Here is a 24985-nt window from a genome sequence, read left to right as displayed (position 1 = left end):
TACCCTCTGACCCTAGGTATTTACCCTAAAGATACAATTGGAGCAATGCAATGTGACACCTGCACTCCAAGCTTCATGGCAGCCATGTCCCCAGTAGCCAAACAGTGGAAACAGCCCAGATAACCACTGATGGATGCACGGGTAAAGGTGATGTGGAGTCCGCCCGTGCAGGCCAGCTTAGACACACACACACACACACACACACACACACACACACACACACACACAATGGAATACTGCATAGCCCTCAGAAAGAATGAATACTTACAATTTACATCAAGATGGATGGAACTGGAGGGTATTTTGCTAAGTGAAATAAGCCAATCAGAGAAAGACAAGTATCATATGGTTTCATTCCTAAGTAAAACAGAGCAGGGAGCATCGGGAATGGGCGGGAAAACAGAATGACAAGTGGTTGGAGAAGGAGAGAAACCGTAAGAGACATGGAATGCATTTCGAATTCCAGTTGTTAAGTTCTTCATCTTTGGTTCTTGTTTTATACATCTTGGGTGAGGGCCTTACGTCCTCCACTCTATTCTCACAGATAGAGCGTTTTTTACCATTGCTTTAATTACTGTAGCAGGCATATTGCGTATCTCTGCTTGATTTAGCTCTCTGGATGGGATGTTGTCCTGGGTTCTTTGTTTTGGGATACCTTCTTCTGTCAGTTGGTTTTCTCTAAGTCTCTCTGTTTGCACGCTTAAGGAAGTCAACTAGATTTCCTGTTCTTGAACTTTTTGACCTGTAGAAAGGAGTCCCTGTGATGCTCTGCAGTGGCATGTTCCCTGCTCAGGAAGGCTGTGTTCATGTCACTTGAAGGCTGTCTCTAACCTGTGTTTTGAGAGCAATACTCTTATGGCTCAGCTGCCTTTGCCCTAAGGCATGTCCTTTTCAGTGGTTCTGTTGGTTGTGGGCAGGGTTCACTCCCGCTGGGGTTAGTGGGGCAGTCTGGGTGTCCCTTGGGCTCGAGTTGAGCCAGACCAGGCGTTGGCCAAAGATACAGTAGCACCACACTGTATGGCGGTTCTCTTGTGTTGTTCCCTTATAAGCTTTCTTTGGTGGGAGGGGCCTGCTGTCAGAGCAGATATCGGCTTCCAGCCCACGGCTAAGGTTCGAGATATTTCATATGTGTGGGTATCTTCTCGTTTCCGTAGGTCAGGGGTCACTATAGGGTGCTGGGCTGGTCCCTGTGATGGTTGCTTGAACACTGTCAGGCACTGTTTCAGAGGGGCTCTGGCCAGGAAGTATTGGTGGGGGCTGTTCCGCAGACGGAAGCAAGGACTCCTAGTGCTAACAAGGTTGTTCAGATCTGTTTGGGGAGGCGACCTGTACATGCTTTGGCAGGGATGGTGAGGCAAGTAGCAGTGCAGGACAAGCGGTAGCATCAAGGCCCATTGTGGGAGGTAACCTGCAGCCACGGAAAACTCCTCGTCGGCCCTCACTGGGTTTGGAGGCGGGCAAGTTAGCAGAAGGGAGCCAGTTGGGCTAAGAGTACTGAGCTGGTTTCCACAGGCCTCTGGGAATCTCAGCTGGTGGGCAGGGATGGGAAGTCGCACTAGTCAGCTCCTTAGTTCCTGGAGAAAGTCCCTCAACAATCCCCTCAAGCACATGCTCTGGGATTAGTCCACAAATCTCCCTTTGGTGTCCCTCCGTCATTTTTCAAACCATTCTTCTCTGATTTCCTCCCGAGGGCTTCTTATTTGATAGTCCCTTGAAGGGCTGGTGTGCGGGACTCAGTTTCCTCTTATCCTCCTGGGCTTTCCAGATCTGATTCTACTGATTCCTAAAGGGCCAGGTATTACGCGCCTAGAAATTGGAAGAACTCACAGAATTTGGCTCCTTTTGTTTGCAAAGCCAAACTTGATGGGGATCTGTCTTCCTTGTCTGGGATCCCCATGCCTGGATTGCCTCGTGTGACTGTCGGCTTTTCTCTACCCTCTTCATCCATGGCATCTCTCCCTCCCAAGCACAGGTGCACAGGTGGCTTTAGATCCTCATGGCATCTTTAACCTTTCTATTCTCTTGATCTAGTCATTTTAGAGCATTTCACTGTAGAGAGTCTGTTGTGCCAGTTTGGGGGTAATTTTCTGTGTTATTGACTCTGTTGTCGGTGCTGTGTAGATGGATCCATGGGACAGGGTGAGCATAGGATCCTCCTACTCCACCATCTCCCTGGACGTTGTTCCTCTGTTCACTACAGCATAATGTTGTTGTGGACACTGTCCACATTAGCTTTCAGAACTAGAGCATTACAGAGGTTGGTCTCTCCAATGGGAGTCTTAAAAGGTGGGGAACCGGATGTGGGATTCAAATCTTTCCCTGCTTCAAGAAGACGTTGGCAGTTCCCATGTCCTCCTGAGTATGTGTCTCAGCCTCTCCTGTTTCAAAATGGGTTTTTCTTATCAATCGGATGTATACCAGCAGCTCAGCTAGTTTGGATTTCTTTCAGAGCTCATGGTTCCATACCGAGCTGCACATTCAGCGTGTCCTTGGAGGAGGTGATTTCCGGAGTGTCCCATGGAGCCATCTTGAACTGGTACCCACTCTTGTATCTTCTCATTTTTTCTCCCTGGACGTGTTGATATCAAGAGATCTATGTCTTGCGTTCTGTGGACTTGCCCTATAGTCTCCTATTGAGTGTCCTTTTATATTTTTAAATTCATTTATTGGATTCTTCATTTCCAGCATTTGTCATGTTTTTCTTTGTTTGTTTCTTTGTTTCAATGACTTCTGTTCACTGAACTTCTCCCTTTGCTCATGCATTGTTTCTGTGTTTATTGGGTTGTCTGTGGTCTCTTGAAATTCCCTGAAGTTCCTTCATTATTTTGAATTCTTTGTCAGGCAACTAAGAAGTTGCCATTTTTCGGTGGTTAGTTCCTGTAAAATTATTGTGTTGCTTGAGAGTATCATGTGTTTTGTGAGAAAAGAGTACTTATTGTTGATAGGTTTCTATGTATGAACTAGGTACTGTTCAGTAGCAACAATACTTCTTAGAAAGGCCATTTAGTTTTCCAATTCCTCAAATATATTTTGAATAGTTACTATGCACTGAGCATTGCTAATTGTTCTTTCAGGTAGAATTGTGTCCCAACAAAGTCCCCCCCCACACACACACTTAAAGCCCATTCCCATCTTACAAGGATAAGGTGGCCTTTTTGGAAATAGGGTATATGCAGATATGGCCAAGTTAAGATGAGGTCCGTAGGATAGGGTCTGATTCCTAATGACTGTTGTCCTACAAGGAAGAGAGGAATTTGGACACACACACACACACACACACACACACACACACACACAAAAACACACGCACACAACAGAAAAGAAACAATGGCTCAATTGAAGACAAAAGAGACCAGGAGAAAGCCATGTGCCAATAGATGCAGATTTAGTAGTAAAGGCATTGCCAACCCAGCATGTCCAAGGATAGATGGCCTTCACCAGAATTTAGGAGAGGAAGGATTTCTCCATTCCATATATGAGAGAAAGAATAGCCCAACTGACTCCTTATCTTTGGCCTTCTTTCCACAACTGCGAGAGAATAAACTTCTGTTCTTCTGAGCCATCCAATTGCTGGCACTTAGGCATAGTGGCCTAGAAAATGCATACAGGATTCTGTATTCTAACGCGGATGTATAGGTATATATTTTCACGGACCCTGGAAAAAGCTCAACGATTTGTTCCATTTGGGAAGTCAGATGATGCCACAGCTCGTTCAGCTCTAGGTCTATAGTTTGTATGTTTAGAACAGGATTATAATTATGACAAACGTGGGCCACTTTATTTACTTAGTGAAACAAGACTCTGTCCCAGGACAGACATTTAAGGAACTTACCATATTACTCAGAGGGCCAGACATATACCATACCCACCCTGCAAAACAAGTGCAGTCACTATAAAAGGATTTTGTTGCAGGTGGTGACACTGGTCCAGGTCTGATGCCCTACAAATTTCTAGTGAAGGAGAGGCTCTATTTGATTGGAAACACTTCAGGGCAGAGGCATGAGTGTCGAATCATTTGGATTTGAGAATTTAAAAGACTACAGACTTAAGGAGAAGGGCTTGCCAAGAGAACCATGTGGATAGAGCCCAAGAGGCAAAAAGCCCGTGAGAGTGGGCTATTAAAGACCCATTCTCTTGTCCTTGCTAACATTTTGCAGCGGTGGCAAATGCCCTGGGCAAAGTTCTGACCTTGGAACTCTATTTTTCCAGGCTTTTAGAAAGATGCAGCCTCCGAAGCTACAGAGAAGGCTTTCTACACACGGTATCCTCAGGACAGACAAGGTAAGAGGAAAACAAAAGAAACAACAAAACAGGGCATCAAGTACTTCACCCCACCCTGAATATCTGCCCACTTATCACCACTCACTCTTAAGAAACTCATGCTTGAGACAGAAAAGTATATTTCGTTTGTTTTCACTGCTGCAAGTTCCAATAGGAATAGCCAGAGCCTGTTAGAAGTTAAGACTCAAGTTGGTATTTTAGAGTGAGAAACTGAGGTTGAGACTGGTGAGGCTATGGGAAGAAAGATCACAAGGGAATGTGCCTAGACCTTAGAAACAGTGGTTCTTTGGCAAGTGCCCATCCCCTGTTTCTTTGGACGAAGCACAAAGACTAGAGAAGGGGAAGTAAAGCCCTAGATATGAGGAGAAAAGAGTAGTGCTTGGCTTCCCTCAGGTGATCTAAAAAGTGGCAACAAGCCCGATGGGGAAACCGATGAACCAAAATGGCATCCAGGAGAGTCTTAGTTAAAGGAGTATGAGGTCAAGCATACCAAGTCATGAACTGCCAGAGTAGTGTGGCAAGATAACCAACGTTCCTGAGCACTCAAACGCCACCAAAGTTTCTGAATTGTTGGGCGCACCAAGGCACTCTCATAGAAATCAATCCTACTGGCTTGAGGGGAACGATGTTTCTGAATGTATGGGTGGATTGGGTTGGCTAAGAGTTTGTTGTCTGTGTTGATCAGAGCTACAGGCCTGTCGTTCTGCATTTGCTTTTGTTTTTGTTTTCGTTTTTGTTTTCACATTTTGTTTATCTAGATTTGGTACCAGAGTCATTCTAAGCTGGTAGAATGACTTTGAAATTTTTTCCATCCTTTTTTATTTTCTGGAAGAGATGGAGAAGAATAGATATCAACTCCTTAAAAGTTTGATAGACTTCACCTTTGAAGACCTCTGGTTCTGGAGTTTTGTTGGGAGTGTTCTGATTACCGATTACACATCGTGGTTGGTAGTTTTCTCAAAATCTTTCCTTTTTGCTGTTTCAGTGTTGGGCGGTTCCATGTTTCTACAAATTTATCCATTTCTTCTAGGTTACCCCGTTTCATAGCCTATAATTTGTATGACAGTCTTTCAATGTACTTTCTTTTTCTGTGGTCTCAGTTATTGTTTCCTCTGTTTCTTTTCTCATTTTGATTCCCCCGCCCCTTGTTTTGAATGTCTCGCTAAAGGCTTATCCAGGTTGGGGATTTTTTCAAGGAATCCCTTCTTACATTCACAGATTCGTTTTTGTATTGTTGTGCTTTTAGTCTCTATTTTCTTTATTCTGTTGTAGTCTATTATTTCCTTCCTCCTACAGGTGTTGGGTTTTGTTCTTGTACTCGCTGCATTCGGCGGAAGATTTGTGAACCTCATGTGAGGTTTTTCTTGCTTCGTGAGGTAGGCCTGTGTTGCTCTCCAGCTTCCGTTTCGTGCAATGAGGGATGCATCCCAAGGATTTTGGACCATTGTGTTTTCACATTTTCATTTGTCTCCATGTATGATCTCGTTGCCCCTTTGAGTTATTGATGGACCCATTCAGTCATTCAGTGTTACTGAAGCTCCCTGTAATGGTGTTCGTTCCATATTTTTTCCTGTGGTTGATGGCTAGTTTCATAAATTTTCTGTTAGAAAAGATGCGTGATACGACTTCAGTTGCCTTGATTTTTGTGCAACTAGTTTGTGGCCTCCAATGTGATGTGTTTTGGAGAATGTTCTATCGGTACTGGAAAAGAATGTGTATCTTCCTGTTTTAGGCCAACTGTTGGAATATATCTGTGAGAGCCATCTAGGCCAATATGTCCTTCAAAGCCACATTTTCCTCAAGGATTTTCTGTCTAGATGAGCTATCCATGGATGTTACTAGGGTGTACGAGTCCCCTGCTCTTATTGAATACTCTGAAAAAGTTCTTTGTATTTATTTTTGAAAGCTTTTATTTATAGATTTGACAGAGATCACAAGTAGGCAGGGAAGCAGGCAGAGTGAGGGGGAATCAGGCTTCCCACTGAGCAGAGAGCCCCATGCGGGGCTCGATCCCAGGACCCTGGGATCATGACCTCAGCCGAAGGCAGAGGCTTAAACCACTGAGCCACCCAGGTACCCCAAAATTTCCTTGTTGTTAATAGCTGCTTTATGTATGGGGAGGCTCCCATGTTGGGTGTAGAAATATTGGCAACATCTATATGTTCTTGTTGATCATCTGCTTGGGGATTACGTAGTGTCCTTTTTTGTCTCTTGTATCAGTCTTTGTTTGAAAGTCGATTATGGGTCTGCTGTAAGTATTTCTACCCTGGCTTTCTTTTCACTTCTGTTTCCATGGCCAAAGTTCTTTCCAAACCTTCCCTTTAAATTTACATCTGCCCGTCGGTCTGATATATGTCTTTTGTGTGCGGTATGTAGACGGATCTACTTTTATTCATTCTGTCACCTTATGTCTCTTGATTTTAGGCTTTGGAACATTTACATTTAAAGTAATATTTGATCTCTCTCTCTCTCCGTCTCTCTCTGTCTCTGTCTCTGTCTCTCTCTATATATATATCTATCTATGTTTGTGTGCATTTTTTTTATTAAATAGATTTATTTATTTTCAGAAAAGTAGTATTCCTTATTTTTTCAGCACACCCAGTGCTCCATGCAATCTGTGTCTTCTATAATACCCACCACCTGGTACCCCGATCCCGTCCCCCCGACACTTTAAACTCCTCAGATTGTTTTTCAGAGTCCATAGTCTCTCATGATTCACCTCCCCTTCCAATTTACCCCAACTCCCTACTCCTCTCTAACACCCCTTGTCCTCCACGATATTTGTTATGCTCCACAAATAAGTGAAACCTTATGATAATTGACTGTCTCTGCTTGACTTATTTCACTCAGCATAATCTCTTCCAGTACCGTCCATGTTGCTACAAAAGTTGGGTATCCGTTTTTTCTGATGGAGGCATAATACTCCATAGTGTATGAGGACCACATCTTCCTTAACCATTCGACCGTTGAAGGGCATCTTGGTTCTTTCCACAGTTTGGCGAACGTGGCTATTGCTGCTATAAACATTGGGGTACAGATGGCCCTTCTTTTCACTACATCTGTATCTTGGGGTAGATACCCAGGAGTCCAATTGCAGGGTCATAGGGAAATTCTCTTATTAATTTCTAGAGTATTCTCCACACTGTTCTCCAAAGAGCCTGCACCAATTTGCATTCCCACCAACAGTTAAGAGGGTTCCCCTTTCTCCACATCCTCTCCAACACATGCTGTTTCCTGTTTTGTTAATTTTGGCCATTCTAACTGGTGTAAGGTGATATCTCAATGTGGTTTTAATTTGAAACCTCAAACACAACACACACGAAAAAGGCCAACATAGCAAAAAATGGGCCACAGATATGAGCAGACACTTCTCCAAACAAGACATACAAATGGCTATCAGGCACATGAAAAAATGTTCATCATCACTAGCCCTCAGGGAGATTCAATTGCGTGAATTTTTTGCCACTTTCTTTTTTGTTTTTAAGTTGTCTTCACTGTTCTTCATTATTTCTTCTCTTGCTCTTTCTCTCATGGTTTGCTTGATTTCCTTAGGCTATACTGAGCTTCCTTCTTGTGTGTTTTTGCAGATGTGTTACCAGTTTTTGATTTGTAGTTACCACTATGATTATATTGGGCATCCTATGCATATAGCAGTCTATGGTGTGTTGATGACTGCTTAAGTGTGAATCGAATATTCACACTTGTCTCACCCACGGGTTAGGTATGGTGTGTGATACTATACATCGTTTCAAGGTATGCTTCCCTTGACCAATTGTTAGAGATGATTTCGTTTTATTGCTTTTGTGCATCTTTCTTTTCTTCCTCCTAAATACGCTCTTTCTTTTCCCCTCAAAGAGTCTCCCTTAATGCTTATGGGACAGACGGTTTAGTGATCCTAATTCCTTCAAGTTTTGTTTGGGAAATTCTCTCTCTCCTTCTCTTCTGAGTGACAGCCTTGTTGGATAGAGTGTTCTTGGCTTGATTTTGTTTGTTTGTTTGTGTCTCTTGTTTTGGATTCATTTTTCTTCTTTGTGTACATCGACTGTATCATCTCACTCAATTACAGACTGCAAATTTCTGCAGAAAAGTCTTCCAAAACACTTCTTCTTTTCTCCTTTTGATTTTTTTGCCCCCCTTTTTTTATTAATTTTTTAAAGTTTTTCAGCATAACAGTATTCATTATTTTTGCATCACACCCAGTGCTCCATGCAATCTGTGCCCTCTCCAATACCCACCACCTGGATCCCCCAACCTCCCAACCCCGCCCCTTCAAACCCCTCAGATTGATTTTCACAGTCCATAGTCTCTCATGGTTCAGCTCCCCTTCCAATATCCCTGTCTTCCCTTCTCCTCTCCATCTCCCCTTGTCCTCCATGCTAGTTGTTATGCTCCAGAAATAAGTGATACCTTAGGATAATTGACTTTCTCTGCTTGACTTTTTTCATGCCACATAATCTTTTCCAGTCCTGTAGAGTTGGGTATTAATCCTTTCTGATGGAGGCATAATATTCCATAGTGTATATGGCCCACATCTTCCTTATCCATTCGTCCATTGAAGGGCTTCTTGCTTCTTTCCATAGCTTGGTGACCGTGGCCATTGTGGCTATAAACATTGGTGTAGAAATGGCCCTTCTTGTCACGACATCTGTATCCTTGGGGTAAATACCCAGTAGTTCAGCAGGAGGATCATAGGAAAGCTCTCTTTTTAATTTCTTGAGGAATCTCCACACTGTTCTCCAAAGTGGATGCACCAATTTGCATTCCCACCAATAGTGTAAGAGGGTTCCCCTTTCTCCACATCCTCTCCAACACATGTCGTTTCCTGTCTTGGTCATCTTGGCCAGTCTTAGTGGTGTAAGGTGGTATCTCAAGGTGGTTTTGATTTGACTCTCCCTGATGGCCAGTGATGTTGAACATGTTTTCATGTGTCTGATAGCCATTAGTATGTCTTCATGGGAGAAGTGTCTGTTCATGTCTTCTGCCCCTTTTGGATATGATTGTCTGTATTCTCTGTGTGAGTTTCAGGAGTTCTTTATAGATCCTGGATATCCACCTTTTGTCTGTCCTGGCATCAAAACAGACACATAGACCAGTGGAAAAGAGTAGAGAGCCCAGATATGGACCCTCAACTCTATGGTCAAATAATGTTCGACAACACAGGAAAAAGTATACAGGGAAAAAAGTCATTCTCTTCAATAAATGGTGCCAGGAAACCTGGACAGCTCTATGGAGAAGAATGAAACTCGACCATTGCATACCCCGTCCACAAAGATAAACTCCAAATGGATAAAAGATCTCAACGTGAGAAAGGCATCCATCAGAATCCTAGAGGAGAATATAGGCAGTAACCTCTTTGTATCAGCCACAGCAACTTCTTTCAATATATGTCTCCAAAGGCAAAGGAAACAAAAGTGAAGATGAACTTTAGGGTCTTCATCAAATCAAAAGCTTCTGCCCAACAAAGGAAAGAACCAAAGAAACAAAGAGGCAACCCACGGAAAGGGTGAAGGTATTTGGGAAAGATAGGACAGACAAAAGCTTGATATGCAAGGTCTCTTGCTGCTTTTAAAATGATTTCTTTTCACCCCCTTTTTGCCATTTGGATTACGAGGCATTTTGTGGTGGACTAGCTTGGGAAGATTTTGTGGGGGGCTCCTTGTGCATCCTGGATGTGGACTTTGGTTTCCTTCCCCAGATTCAGGAACGTTTTAGCTATGACTCCTGCAAATAAGTTTTCTGTCCCCTTCCCCCTCTCTCCTCCTTCCGGCATCCCTGTAATGCCCACGTTACTACACTTGATGGTGTCCCTGAATTCTCCAATCGTATTTCATTTTTATCATACTTTCTCCACACTACACTTCAGCTTGATTGTTTTCCGTCATTCTGTCTTTCGGATCACTGAATCTTCTGCTTGCTCTCGTCTCCTGTGTGTTCCATGTAATGTGTTTTTGGCCCATTTCCCTGTATTTTAGGTTTAACAGATAGAGGTAAGAATGGGAGGGGGAAGCCAAATTAGACAGTCCTGGAGACGAGCATACGAATCTCTCCCCCCCCCCCCCCCCCCCACACCCTGCCATATACCTGACTCCATGGGAATGCCGTTGCTGGTTGGGTTCCAGGCGGAATGTTGAGGGTGTGTTGTGACTACCGGATCCACGGTGACCATCACTTGTCCTGTGGTCGAGCAGTACCATGGAGCAGCTGCCAGGCTCTCTGGAGCATGGCTTTGAACTGATCCTTGGGAAGTTGGATGAGATGATGGCGAAGCTGCTGCCAAGTGACTCGAGTCCTCGGCTGATGTTCCACAGCCTCCAGTGGGAGACACTGCTGTGTCCGCCTGTCATTGGCTTCTTGGTGGGCCTCCTCTTTCTATGCCGACTTGTTCAGTCTGTTAGAAGTCACTCCTACGAGAACCGTGAGAAGCAGCTGGCAGAAGCACTGGCTGCAGGGATCGAGGAGAAATGCCACCTCATTGACAAGGTTTCTGTAGCTGAGAAGGAGCATGCAGCAATCCAATCATCTGTAGAAAAGGCCAAACTGGAGAAAGAGTCATTCGATATCCCCAGCCTTGCAGACTCTTACAGAAAGGCGAAGACGACCAACGTGATGCTGATGAAGGAACTCCATTCTCTGTGTCGAGACCTGGAGGAAGAGAGAGCCAAAAGATCCCAGCAAGAAGAGCAGATGATGGAGATGCTCAAAGACCTGCAGGTCCTAGAAGACATGATGACTTTCGTGAAATCACAGGGAGCTTTTCCAAACCTGCTTAGAGACCAAGAGCCAAGCCCTGCTGCTCCTTGGACTGGGAGTGGGCCTGGGGCTTAAAGCGGTGCTGTTGCCTCCCCTCCACTCCAGCCTCCCACCTGCCAGGCTTTGTTCCTCCACTTCAACGTCTATCTACGGGTCACGGTGGCTGGTGGGTGCAAGGTTTGTCCTCCCCGGAGTGAGTTCTTCCATCTTCACTGGCTAGACACAGCACACAGCTCCATCATGGTTGACTCCCCCACGTCGAAACACTATTGCCTGTCCTGGAACCACACTAGGCACTCTGAGACTTTCTTTGTCTTCCCAGAAGTGTAGACTTGCTTTCAGTAGTACCGAAAGACATACTTTCCTTAGAAGCGAATTATCTTTTACTCTGTTGCCTTAGATTTCTCAGGTTCTTACATTGCCAAGGCTACTGACGGTAGTCTTTGATAGGAGAACTATTTTCTTTTTTCATTTATTCTCTCTGTAATATTGTATTATAGTTTACAAATATATGTAATGTAGCAATAAAGACTTGTAATTATTAACAGGAGTATTGTTTTGCTTTTGTTTTCCCAACATTAACCAGTCATACGTAAGGGAGTCACACCTCCCTCCAGTATGTACTGTTTTAATTTCAATCCAAATAGCGAACTTAGAGCCTATCACCGGTGTCAGTGGCAGTGCTCAATGATTGATCCCTTCTTAGAATACCCAGTGCTCATCACATCCCATGCCCTTCTTAATGGCTACCACCCAAACATTCATTCCCCTACCCACTGCCTCTCCAGCAACAAAAGAAAGCTACCCTCTGACCCTAGGTATTTACCCTAAAGATACAATTGGAGCAATGCAATGTGACACCTGCACTCCAAGCTTCATGGCAGCCATGTCCCCAGTAGCCAAACAGTGGAAACAGCCCAGATAACCACTGATGGATGCACGGGTAAAGGTGATGTGGAGTCCGCCCGTGCAGGCCAGCTTAGACACACACACACACACACACACACACAGACACACACACACACACACACAATGGAATACTGCATAGCCCTCAGAAAGAATGAATACTTACAATTTACATCAAGATGGATGGAACTGGAGGGTATTTTGCTAAGTGAAATAAGCCAATCAGAGAAAGACAAGTATCATATGGTTTCATTCCTAAGTAAAACAGAGCAGGGAGCATCGGGAATGGGCGGGAAAACAGAATGACAAGTGGTTGGAGAAGGAGAGAAACCGTAAGAGACATGGAATGCATTTCGAATTCCAGTTGTTAAGTTCTTCATCTTTGGTTCTTGTTTTATACATCTTGGGTGAGGGCCTTACGTCCTCCACTCTATTCTCACAGATAGAGCGTTTTTTACCATTGCTTTAATTACTGTAGCAGGCATATTGCGTATCTCTGCTTGATTTAGCTCTCTGGATGGGATGTTGTCCTGGGTTCTTTGTTTTGGGATACCTTCCTCTGTCTGTTGGTTTTCTCTAAGTCTCTCTTTTTGCACGCTTAAGGAAGTCAACTAGATTTCCTGTTCTTGAACTTTTTGACCTGTAGAAAGGAGTCCCTGTGATGCTCTGCAGTGGCATGTTCCCTGCTCAGGAAGGCTGTGTTCATGTCACTTGAAGGCTGTCTCTAACCTGTGTTTTGAGAGCAATACTCTTATGGCTCAGCTGCCTTTGCCCTAAGGCATGTCCTGTTCAGTAGTTCTGTTGGTTGTGGGCAGGGTTCACTCCCGCTGGGGTTAGTGGGGCAGTCTGGGGGTCCATTGGGCTCGAGTTGAGCCAGACCAGGCGTTGGCCAAAGATACAGTAGCACCACACGTTAGGACGGTTCTCTTGTGTTATTCCCTTATAAGCTTTCTTTGGTGGGAGGGGCCTGCTGTCAGAGCAGATATCGGCTTCCAGCCCACGGCTAAGGTTCGAGATATTTCATATGTGTGGGTATCTTCTCGTTTCCGTAGGTCAGGGGTCACTATAGGGTGCTGGGCTGGTCCCTGTGATGGTTGCTTGAACACTGTCAGGCACTGTTTCAGAGGGGCTCTGGCCAGGAAGTATTGGTGGGGGCTGTTCCGCAGACGGAAGCAAGGACTCCTAGTGCTAACAAGGTTGTTCAGATCTGTCTGGGGAGGCGACCTGTACATGCTTTGGCAGGGATGGTGAGGCAAGTAGCAGTGCAGGATAAGCGGTAGCAGCAAGGCCCATTGTGGGAGGTAACCTGCAGCCACGGAAAACTCCTCCTCGGCCCTCACTGGGTTTGGAGGCGGGCAAGTTAGCAGAAGGGAGCCAGTTGGGTTAAGAGCACTGAGCTGGTTTCCACAGGCCTCTGGGAATCTCAGCTGGTGGGCAGGGATGGGAAGTCGCACTAGTCAGCTCCTTAGTTCCTGGAGAAAGTCCCTCAACAATCCCCTCAAGCACATGCTCTGGGATTAGTCCACAAATCTCCCTTTGGTGTCCCTCCGTCATTTTTCAAACCATTCTTCTCTGATTTCCTCCCGAGGGCTGCTTATTTGATAGTCCCTTGAAGGGCAGGCGTGCGGGACTCAGTTTCCTCTTATCCTCCTGGGCTTTCCAGATCTGATTCTACTGATTCCTAAAGGGCCAGGTATTACGCGCCTAGAAATTGGAAGAACTCACAGAATTTGGCTCCTTTTGTTTGCAAAGCCAAACTTGATGGGGATCTGTCTTCCTTGTCTGGGATCCCCATGCCTGGATTGCCTCGTGTGACTGTCGGCTTTTCTCTACCCTCTTCATCCATGGCATCTCTCCCTCCCAAGCACAGGTGCACAGGTGGCTTTAGATCCTCATGGCATCTTTAACCTTTCTATTCTCTTGATCTAGTCATTTTAGAGCATTTCACTGTAGAGAGTCTGTTGTGCCAGTTTGGGGGTAATTTTCTGTGTTATTGACTCTGTTGTCGGTGCTGTGTAGATGGATCCATGGGACAGGGTGAGCATAGGATCCTCCTACTCCACCATCTCCCTGGACGTTGTTCCTCTGTTCACTACAGCATAATGTTGTTGTGGACACTGTCCACATTAGCTTTCAGAACTAGAGCATTACAGAGGTTGGTCTCTCCAATGGGAGTCTTAAAAGGTGGGGAACCGGATGTGGGATTCAAATCTTTCCCTGCTTCAAGAAGACGTTGGCAGTTCCCATGTCCTCCTGAGTATGTGTCTCAGCCTCTCCTGTTTCAAAATGGGTTTTTCTTATTTATCAGATATATACCAGCAGCTCAGCTAGTTTGGATTTCTTTCAGAGCTCATGGTTCCATACCGAGCTGCACATTCAGCGTGTCCTTGGAGGAGGTGATTTCCGGAGTGTCCCATGGAGCCATCTTGAACTGGTACCCACTCTTGTATCTTCTCATTTTTTCTCCCTGGACGTGTTGATATCAAGAGATCTATGTCTTGCGTTCTGTGGACTTGCCCTATAGTCTCCTATTGAGTGTCCTTTTATATTTTTAAAGTCATTTATTGGATTCTTCAGTTCCAGCATTTGTCATGTTTTTCTTTGTTTGTTTCTTTGTTTCAATGACTTCTGTTCACTGAACTTCTCCTTTTGCTCATGCATTGTTTCTGTGTTTATTGGGTTGTCTGTGGTCTCTTGAAATTCCCTGAAGTTCCTTCATTATTTTGAATTCTTTGTCAGGCAACTAAGAAGTTGCCATTTTTCGGTGGTTAGTTCCTGAAAAATTATTGTGTTGCTTGAGAGTATCATGTGTTTTGTGAGAAAAGAGTACTTATTGTTGATAGGTTTCTATGTATGAACTAGGTACTGTTCAGTAGCAACAATACTTCTTAGAAAGGCCATTTAGTTTTCCAATTCCTCAAATATATTTTGAATAGTTACTATGCACTGAGCATTGCTAATTGTTCTTTCAGGTAGAATTGTGTCCCAACAAAGTCCCCCCCCACACACACACTTAAAGCCCATTCCCATCTTACAAGGATAAGGTGGCCTTTTTGGAAATAGGGTATATGCAGATATGGCCAAGTTAAGATGAGGTCCGTAGGATAGGGTCTGATTCCTAATGACTGTTGTCCTACAAGGAAGAGAGGAATTTGGACACACACACACACACAACACACACACACACACACACAAAAACACACGCACACAACAGAAAAGAAACAATGGCTCAATTGAAGACAAAAGAGACCAGGAGAAAGCCATGTGCCAATAGATGCAGATTTAGTAGTAAAGGCATTGCCAACCCAGCATGTCCAAGGATAGATGGCCTTCACCAGAATTTAGGAGAGGAAGGAGTTCTCCATTCCATATATGAGAGAAAGAATGGCCCAACTGACTCCTTATCTTTGGCCTTCTTTCCACAACTGGGAGAGAATAAACTTCTGTTCTTCTGAGCCATCCAATTGGTGGCACTTAGGCACAGCAGCCCTAGAAAATGCATACAGGATTCTGTATTCTAACGCGGATGTATAGGTATATATTTTCACGGACCCTGGAAAAAGCTCAACGATTTGTTCCATTTGGGAAGTCAGATGATGCCACAGCTCGTTCAGCTCTAGGTCTATAGTTTGTATGTTTAGAACAGGATTATAATTATGACAAACGTGGGCCACTTTATTTATTAGTGAAACAAGACTCTGTCCCAGGACAGACATTTAAGGAACTTACCATATTACTCAGAGGGCCAGACATATACCATACCCACCCTGCAAAACAAGTGCAGTCACTATAAAAGGATTTTGTTGCAGGTGGTGACACTGGTCCAGGTATGATGCCCTACAAATTTCTAGTGAAGGAGAGGCTCTATTTGATTGGAAACACTTCAGGGCAGAGGCATGAGTGTCGAATCATTTGGATTTGAGAATTTAAAAGACTACAGACTTAAGGAGAAGGGCTTGCCAAGAGAACCATGTGGATAGAGCCCAAGAGGCAAAAAGCCCGTGAGAGTGGGCTATTAAAGACCCATTCTCTTGTCCTTGCTAACATTTTGCAGCGGTGGCAAATGCCCTGGGCAAAGTTCTGACCTTGGAACTCTATTTTTCCAGGCTTTTAGAAAGATGCAGCCTCCGAAGCTACAGAGAAGGCTTTCTACACACGGTATCCTCAGGACAGACAAGGTAAGAGGAAAACAAAAGAAACAACAAAACAGGGCATCAAGTACTTCACCCCACCCTGAATATCTGCCCACTTATCACCACTCACACTTAAGAAACTCATGCTTGAGACAGAAAAGTATACTTCGTTTGTTTTCACTGCTGCAAGTTCCAATAGGAATAGCCAGAGCCTGTTAGAAGTTAAGACTCAAGTTGGTATTTTAGAGTGAGAAACTGAGGTTGAGACTGATGAGCCTATGGGAAGAAAGATCACAAGGGAATGTGCCTAGACCTTAGAAACAGTGGTTCTTTGGCAAGTGCCCATCCCCTGTTTCTTTGGACGAAGCACAAAGACTAGAGAAGGGGAAGTAAAGCCCTAGATATGAGGAGAAAAGAGTAGTGCTTGCTTCCCTCAGGTGATCTAAAAAGTGGCAACAAGCCCGATGGGGAAACCGATGAACCAAAATGGCATCCAGGAGAGTCTTAGTTAAAGGAGTATGAGGTCAAGCATACCAAGGCATGAACTGCCAGAGTAGTGTGGCAAGATAACCAACGTTCCTGAGCACTCAAACGCCACCAAAGTTTCTGAATTGTTGGGCGCACCAAGGCACTCTCATAGAAATCAATCCTACTGGCTTGAGGGGAACGATGTTTCTGAATGTATGGGTGGATTGGGTTGGCTAAGAGTTTGTTGTCTGTGTTGATCAGAGCTACAGGCCTGTCGTTCTGCATTTGCTTTTGTTTTTGTTTTCGTTTTTGTTTTCACATTTTGTTTATCTAGATTTGGTACCAGAGTCATTCTAAGCTGGTAGAATGACTTTGAAATTTTTTCCATCCTTTTTTATTTTCTGGAAGAGATGGAGAAGAATAGATATCAACTCCTTAAAAGTTTGATAGACTTCACCTTTGAAGACCTCTGGTTCTGGAGTTTTGTTGGGAGTGTTCTGATTACCGATTACACATCGTGGTTGGTAGTTTTCTCAAAATCTTTCCTTTTTGCTGTTTCAGTGTTGGGCGGTTCCATGTTTCTACAAATTTATCCATTTCTTCTAGGTTACCCCGTTTCATAGCCTATAATTTGTATGAGAGTCTTTCAATGTACTTTCTTTTTCTGTGGTCTCAGTTATTGTTTCCTCTGTTTCTTTTCTCATTTTGATTCCCCCGCCCCTTGTTTTGAATGTCTCGCTAAAGGCTTATCCAGGTTGGGGACTTTTCAAGGAATCCCTTCTTACATTCACAGATTCGTTTTTGTATTGTTGTGCTTTTAGTCTCTAATTTCTTTATTCTGTTGTAGTCTATTATTTCCTTCCTCCTACAGGTGTTGGGTTTTGTTCTTGTACTCGCTGCATTCGGCGGAAGATTTGTGAACCTCATGTGAGGTTTTTCTTGCTTCGTGAGGTAGGCCTGTGTTGCTCTCCAGCTTCCGTTTCGTGCAATGAGGGATGCATCCCAAGGATTTTGGACCATTGTGTTTTCACATTTTCATTTGTCTCCATGTATGATCTCGTTGCCCCTTTGAGTTATTGATGGACCCATTCAGTCATTCAGTGTTACTGAAGCTCCCTGTAATGGTGTTCGTTCCATATTTTTTCCTGTGGTTGATGGCTAGTTTCATAAATTTTCTGTTAGAAAAGATGCGTGATACGACTTCAGTTGCCTTGATTTTTGTGCAACTAGTTTGTGGCCTCCAATGTGATGTGTTTTGGAGAATGTTCTATCGGTACTGGAAAAGAATGTGTACCTTCCTGTTTTAGGCCAACTGTTGGAATATATCTGTGAGAGCCATCTAGGCCAATATGTCCTTCAAAGCCACATTTTCCTCAAGGATTTTCTGTCTAGATGAGCTATCCATGGATGTTACTAGGGTGTACGAGTCCCCTGCTCTTATTGAATACTCTGAAAAAGTTCTTTGTATTTATTTTTGAAAGCTTTTATTTATAGATTTGACAGAGATCACAAGTAGGCAGGGAGGCAGGCAGAGTGAGGGGGAATCAGGCTTCCCACTGAGCAGAGAGCCCCATGCGGGGCTCGATCCCAGGACCCTGGGATCATGACCTCAGCCGAAGGCAGAGGCTTAAACCACTGAGCCACCCAGGTACCCCAAAATTTCCTTGTTGTTAATAGCTGCTTTATGTATGGGGAGGCTCCCATGTTGGGTGTAGAAATATTGGCAACATCTATATGTTCTTGTTGATCATCTGCTTGGGGATTACGTAGTGTCCTTCTTTGTCTCTTGTTTCAGTCTTTGTTTGAAAGTCGATTATGGGTCTGCTGTAAGTATTTCTACCCTGGCTTTCTTTTCACTTCTGTTTCCATGGCCAAAGTTCTTTCCAAACCTTCCCTTTAAATTTACATCTGCCCGTCGGTCTGATATATGTCTTTTGTGTGCGGTATGTAGACGGATCTACTTTTATTCATTCTGTCACCTTATGTCTCTTGATTTTAGGCTTTGGAACATTTACATTTAAAGTAATATTTGATCTCTCTCTCTCTCCCTCTCTCTCTGTCTCTGTCTCTGTCTCTCTCTCTATATATATCTATCTATGTTTGTGTGCATTTTTTTTATTAAATAGATTTATTTATTTTCAGAAAAGTAGTATTCCTTATTTTTTCAGCACACCCAGTGCTCCATGCAATCTGTGTCTTCTATAATACCCACCACCTGGTACCCCGATCCCGTCCCCCCGACACTTTAAACTCCTCAGATTGTTTTTCAGAGTCCATAGTCTCTCATGATTCACCTCCCCTTCCAATTTACCCCAACTCCCTACTCCTCTCTAACACCCCTTGTCCTCCACGATATTTGTTATGCTCCACAAATAAGTGAAACCTTATGATAATTGACTGTCTCTGCTTGACTTATTTCACTCAGCATAATCTCTTCCAGTACCGTCCATGTTGCTACAAAAGTTGGGTATCCGTCTTTTCTGTTGGAGGCATAATACTCCATAGTGTATAAGGACCACATCTTCCTTATCCATTCGTCCGTTGAAGGGCATCTTGGTTCTTTCCACAGTTTGGCGACCGTGGCCATTGCTGCTATAAACACTGGGGTACAGATGGCCCTTCTTTTCACTACATCTGTATCTTTGGGGTAGATACCCAGGAGTCCAATTGCAGGGTCATAGGGAAATTCTCTTATTAATTTCTAGAGTATTCTCCACACTGTTCTCCAAAGAGCCTGCACCAATTTGCATTCCCACCAACAGTTAAGAGGGTTCCCCTTTCTCCACATCCTCTCCAACACATGCTGTTTCCTGTTTTGTTAATTTTGGCCATTCTAACTGGTGTAAGGTGATATCTCAATGTGGTTTTAATTTGAAACCTCAAACACAACACACACGAAAAAGGCCAACATAGCAAAAAATGGGCCACAGATATGAGCAGACACTTCTCCAAACAAGACATACAAATGGCTATCAGACACATGAAAAAATGTTCATCATCACTAGCCCTCAGGGAGATTCAAATTGTGTGTATTTTTTTGCCACTTTCTTTTTTGTTTTTAAGTTGTCTTCACGGTTCTTCATTATTTCTTCTCTTGCTCTTTCTCTCATGGTTTGCTTGATTTCCTTAGGCTATACTGAGCTTCCTTCTTGTGTGTTTTTTGCTTATGTGTTACCAGTTTTTGATTTGTAGTTACCACTATGTTTATATAGGGCATCCTATGCATATAGCAGTCTATGGTGAGTTGATGACTGCTTACGTGTGAATCGAATATTCACACTTGTCTCACCCACGGGTTAGGTATGGTGTGTGATACTATACATCGTTTCAAGGTATGCTTCCCTTGACCAATTGTTAGAGATGATTTCGTTTTATTGCTTTTGTGCATCTTTCTTTTCTTCCTCCTAAATACGCTCTTTCTTTTCCCCTCAAAGAGTCTCCCTTAATGCTTATGGGACAGACGGTTTAGTGATCCTAATTCCTTCAAGTTTTGTTTGGGAAATTCTCTCTCTCCTTCTCTTCTGAGTGACAGCCTTGTTGGATAGAGTGTTCTTGGCTTGATTTTGTTTGTTTGTTTGTGTCTCTTGTTTTGGATTCATTTTTCTTCTTTGTGTACATCGACTGTATCATCTCACTCAATTACAGACTGCAAATTTCTGCAGAAAAGTCTTCCAAAACACTTCTTCTTTTCTCCTTTTGATTTTTTTGCCCCCCTTTTTTTATTAATTTTTTAAAGTTTTTCAGCATAACAGTATTCATTATTTTTGCATCACACCCAGTGCTCCATGCAATCTGTGCCCTCTCCAATACCCACCACCTGGATCCCCCAACCTCCCAACCCCGCCCCTTCAAACCCCTCAGATTGATTTTCACAGTCCATAGTCTCTCATGGTTCAGCTCCCCTTCCAATATCCCTGTCTTCCCTTCTCCTCTCCATCTCCCCTTGTCCTCCATGCTAGTTGTTATGCTCCAGAAATAAGTGATACCTTAGGATAATTGACTTTCTCTGCTTGACTTTTTTCATGCCACATAATCTTTTCCAGTCCTGTAGAGTTGGGTATTAATCCTTTCTGATGGAGGCATAATATTCCATAGTGTATATGGCCCACATCTTCCTTATCCATTCGTCCATTGAAGGGCTTCTTGCTTCTTTCCATAGCTTGGTGACCGTGGCCATTGTGGCTATAAACATTGGTGTAGAAATGGCCCTTCTTGTCACGACATCTGTATCCTTGGGGTAAATACCCAGTAGTTCAGCAGGAGGATCATAGGAAAGCTCTCTTTTTAATTTCTTGAGGAATCTCCACACTGTTCTCCAAAGTGGATGCACCAATTTGCATTCCCACCAATAGTGTAAGAGGGTTCCCCTTTCTCCACATCCTCTCCAACACATGTCGTTTTCTGTCTTGGTCATCTTGGCCAGTCTTAGTGGTGTAAGGTGGTATCTCAAGGTGGTTTTGATTTGACTCTCCCTGATGGCCAGTGATGTTGAACATGTTTTCATGTGTCTGATAGCCATTTGTATGTCTTCATGGGAGAAGTGTCTGTTCATGTCTTCTGCCCCTTTTTGGATATGATTGTCTGTATTCTCTGTGTGAGTTTCAGGAGTTCTTTATAGATCCTGGATATCCACCTTTTGTCTGTCCTGGCATCAAAACAGACACATAGACCAGTGGAAAAGAGTAGAGAGCCCAGATATGGACCCTCAACTCTATGGTCAAATAATGTTCGACAACACAGGAAAAAGTATACAGGGAAAAAAGACATTCTCTTCAATAAATGGTGCCAGGAAACCTGGACAGCTCTATGGAGAAGAATGAAACTCGACCATTGCATACCCCGTCCACAAAGATAAACTCCAAATGGATAAAAGATCTCAACGTGAGAAAGGCATCCATCAGAATCCTAGAGGAGAATATAGGCAGTAACCTCTTTGTATCAGCCACAGCAACTTCTTTCAATATATGTCTCCAATGGCAAAGGAAACAAAAGTGAAGATGAACTTTAGGGTCTTCATCAAATCAAAAGCTTCTGCCCAACAAAGGAAAGAACCAAAGAAACAAAGAGGCAACCCACGGAATGGGTGAAGGTATTTGGGAAGGATAGGACAGACAAAAGCTTGATATGCAAGGTCTCTTGCTGCTTTTAAAATGATTTCTTTTCACCCCCTTTTTGCCATTTGGATTATGAGGCATTTTGTGGTGGACTAGCTTGGGAAGATTTTGTGGGGGGCTCCTTGTGCATCCTGGATGTGGACTTTGGTTTCCTTCCCCAGATTCAGGAACGTTTTAGCTATGACTCGTGCAAATAAGTTTTCTGTCCCCTTCCCCCTCTCTCCTCCTTCCGGCATCCCTGTAATGCCCACGTTACTACACTTGATGGTGTCCCTGAATTCTCCAATCGTATTTCATTTTTATCATACTTTCTCCACACTACACTTCAGCTTGATTGTTTTCCGTCATTCTGTCTTTCAGATCACTGAATCTTCTGCTTGCTCTCGTCTCCTGTGTGTTCCATGTAATGTGTTTTTGGCCCATTTCCCTGTATTTTAGGTTTAACAGATAGAGGTAAGAATGGGAGGGGGAAGCCAAATTAGACAGTCCTGGAGACGAGCATACGAATCTTCCCCTGCCCCCCCTCCCCACACCCTGCCATATACCGACTCCATGGGAATGCCGTTGCTGGTTGGGTTCCAGGCGGAATGTTGAGGGTGTGTTGTGACTACCGGATCCACGGTGACCATCACTTGTCCTGTGGTCGAGCAGTACCATGGAGCAGCTGCCAGGCTCTCTGGAGCATGGCTTTGAACTGATCCTTGGGAAGTTGGATGAGATGATGGCGAAGCTGCTGCCAAGTGACTCGAGTCCTCGGCTGATGTTCCACAGCCTCCAGTGGGAGACACTGCTGTGTCCGCCTGTCATTGGCTTCTTGGTGGGCCTCCTCTTTCTATGCCGACTTGTTCAGTCTGTTAGAAGTCACTCCTACGAGAACCGTGAGAAGCAGCTGGCAGAAGCACTGGCTGCAGGGATCGAGGAGAAATGCCACCTCATTGACAAGGTTTCTGTAGCTGAGAAGGAGCATGCAGCAATCCAATCATCTGTAGAAAAGGCCAAACTGGAGAAAGAGTCATTCGATATCCCCAGCCTTGCAGACTCTTACAGAAAGGCGAAGACGACCAACGTGATGCTGATGAAGGAACTCCATTCTCTGTGTCGAGACCTGGAGGAAGAGAGAGCCAAAAGATCCCAGCAAGAAGAGCAGATGATGGAGATGCTCAAAGACCTGCAGGTCCTAGAAGACATGATGACTTTCGTGAAATCACAGGGAGCTTTTCCAAACCTGCTTAGAGACCAAGAGCCAAGCCCTGCTGCTCCTTGGACTGGGAGTGGGCCTGGGGCTTAAAGCGGTGCTGTTGCCTCCCCTCCACTCCGGCCTCCCACCTGCCAGGCTTTGTTCCTCCACTTCAACGTCTATCTACGGGTCACGGTGGCTGGTGGGTGCAAGGTTTGTCCTCCCCGGAGTGAGTTCTTCCATCTTCACTGGCTAGACACAGCACACAGCTCCATCATGGTTGACTCCCCCACGTCGAAACACTATTGCCTGTCCTGGAACCACACTAGGCACTCTGTGACTTTCTTTGTCTTCTGAGAAGTGTAGACTTGCTTTCAGTAGTACCGAAAGACATACTTTCCTTAGAAGCGAATTATCTTTTACTCTTTTGCCTTAGATTTCTCAGGTTCTTACATTGCCAAGGCTACTGACGGTAGTCTTTGATAGGAGAACTATTTTCTTTTTTCATTTATTCTCTCTGTAATATTGTATTATAGTTTACAAATATATGTAATGTAGCAATAAAGACTTGTAATTATTAACAGGAGTATTGTTTTGCTTTTGTTTTCCCAACATTAACCAGTCATATGTAAGGGAGTCACACCTCCCTCCAGTATGTACTCTTTTAATTTCAATCCAAATAGCGAACTTAGAGCCTATCACCGGTATCAGTGGGAGTGCTCAATGATTGATCCCTTCTTAGAATACCCAGTGCTCATCACATCCCATGCCCTTCTTAATGGCTACCACCCAAACATTCATTCCCCTACCCACTGCCTCTCCAGCAACAAAAGAAAGCTACCCTCTGACCCTAGGTATTAACCCTAAAGATACAATTGGAGCAATGCAATGTGACACCTGCACTCCAAGCTTCATGGCAGCCATGTCCCCAGTAGCCAAACAGTGGAAACAGCCAAGATAACCACTGATGGATGCACGGGTAAAGGTGATGTGGAGTCCGCCCGTGCAGGCCAGCTTAGACACACACACACACACACACACACACACACACACACACACACACACACAATGGAATACTGCATAGCCCTCAGAAAGAATGAATACTTACAATTTACATCAAGATGGATGGAACTGGAGGGTATTTTGCTAAGTGAAATAAGCCAATCAGAGAAAGACAAGTATCATATGGTTTCATTCCTAAGTAAAACAGAGCAGGGAGCATCGGGAATGGGCGGGAAAACAGAATGACAAGTGGTTGGAGAAGGAGAGAAACCGTAAGAGACATGGAATGCATTTTGAATTCCAGTTGTTAAGTTCTTCATCTTTGGTTCTTGTTTTATACATCTTGGGTGAGGGTCTTACGTCCTCCACTCTATTCTCACAGATAGAGCGTTTTTTACCATTGCTTTAATTACTGTAGCAGGCATATTGCGTATCTCTGCTTGATTTAGCTCTCTGGATGGGATGTTGTCCTGGGTTCTTTGTTTTGGGATACCTTCCTCTGTCTGTTGGTTTTCTCTAAGTCTCTCTTTTTGCACGCTTAAGGAAGTCAACTTGATTTCCTGTTCTTGAACTTTTTGACCTGTAGAAAGGAGTCCCTGTGATGCTCTGCAGTGGCATGTTCCCTGCTCAGGAAGGCTGTGTTCATGTCACTTGAAGGCTGTCTCTAACCTGTGTTTTGAGAGCAATACTCTTATGGCTCAGCTGCCTTTGCGCTAAGGCATGTCCTGTTCAGTAGTTCTGTTGGTTGTGGGCAGGGTTCACTCCCGCTGGGGTTAGTGGGGCAGTCTGGGGGTCCATTGGGCTCGAGTTGAGCCAGACCAGGCGTTGGCCAAAGATACAGTAGCACCACACGTTAGGACGGTTCTCTTGTGTTATTCCCTTATAAGCTTTCTTTGGTGGGAGGGGCCTGCTGTCAGAGCAGATATCGGCTTCCAGCCCACGGCTAAGGTTCGAGATATTTCATATGTGTGGGTATCTTCTCGTTTCCGTAGGTCAGGGGTCACTATAGGGTGCTGGGCTGGTCCCTGTGATGGTTGCTTGAACACTGTCAGGCACTGTTTCAGAGGGGCTCTGGCCAGGAAGTATTGGTGGGGGCTGTTCCGCAGACGGAAGCAAGGACTCCTAGTGCTAACAAGGTTGTTCAGATCTGTCTG

The 24985-nt window shown here is 44.2% G+C and overlaps 2 protein-coding genes across 2 annotated transcripts; both read left to right on the top strand.

Moving 5' to 3' along the window:
• The first annotated feature begins 10420 nt into the window (after positions 1-10420).
• LOC116593069 (cTAGE family member 9-like) lies at positions 10421-11106 on the top strand. The gene has a single exon (XM_032346868.1). It carries the CDS (start codon positions 10474-10476, stop codon positions 11104-11106), a length of 633 nt encoding a protein of 210 aa, XP_032202759.1. The 5' UTR covers positions 10421-10473.
• Positions 11107-22254: 11148 nt separating this feature from the next.
• Positions 22255-23175, top strand: LOC116593068 (cTAGE family member 9-like). Its single transcript, XM_032346867.1, has one exon. It carries the CDS (start codon positions 22308-22310, stop codon positions 22938-22940), a length of 633 nt encoding a protein of 210 aa, XP_032202758.1. The 5' UTR covers positions 22255-22307; the 3' UTR covers positions 22941-23175.
• Positions 23176-24985: the final 1810 nt, after the last annotated feature.

Source organism: Mustela erminea, chromosome 6 (assembly GCF_009829155.1).
Source record: "Mustela erminea isolate mMusErm1 chromosome 6, mMusErm1.Pri, whole genome shotgun sequence".
Taxonomy (NCBI): domain Eukaryota; kingdom Metazoa; phylum Chordata; class Mammalia; order Carnivora; family Mustelidae; genus Mustela; species Mustela erminea.
Note: the sequence above shows the minus strand (reverse complement) of the source record. Positions and strands in the feature narration are given on the sequence as shown.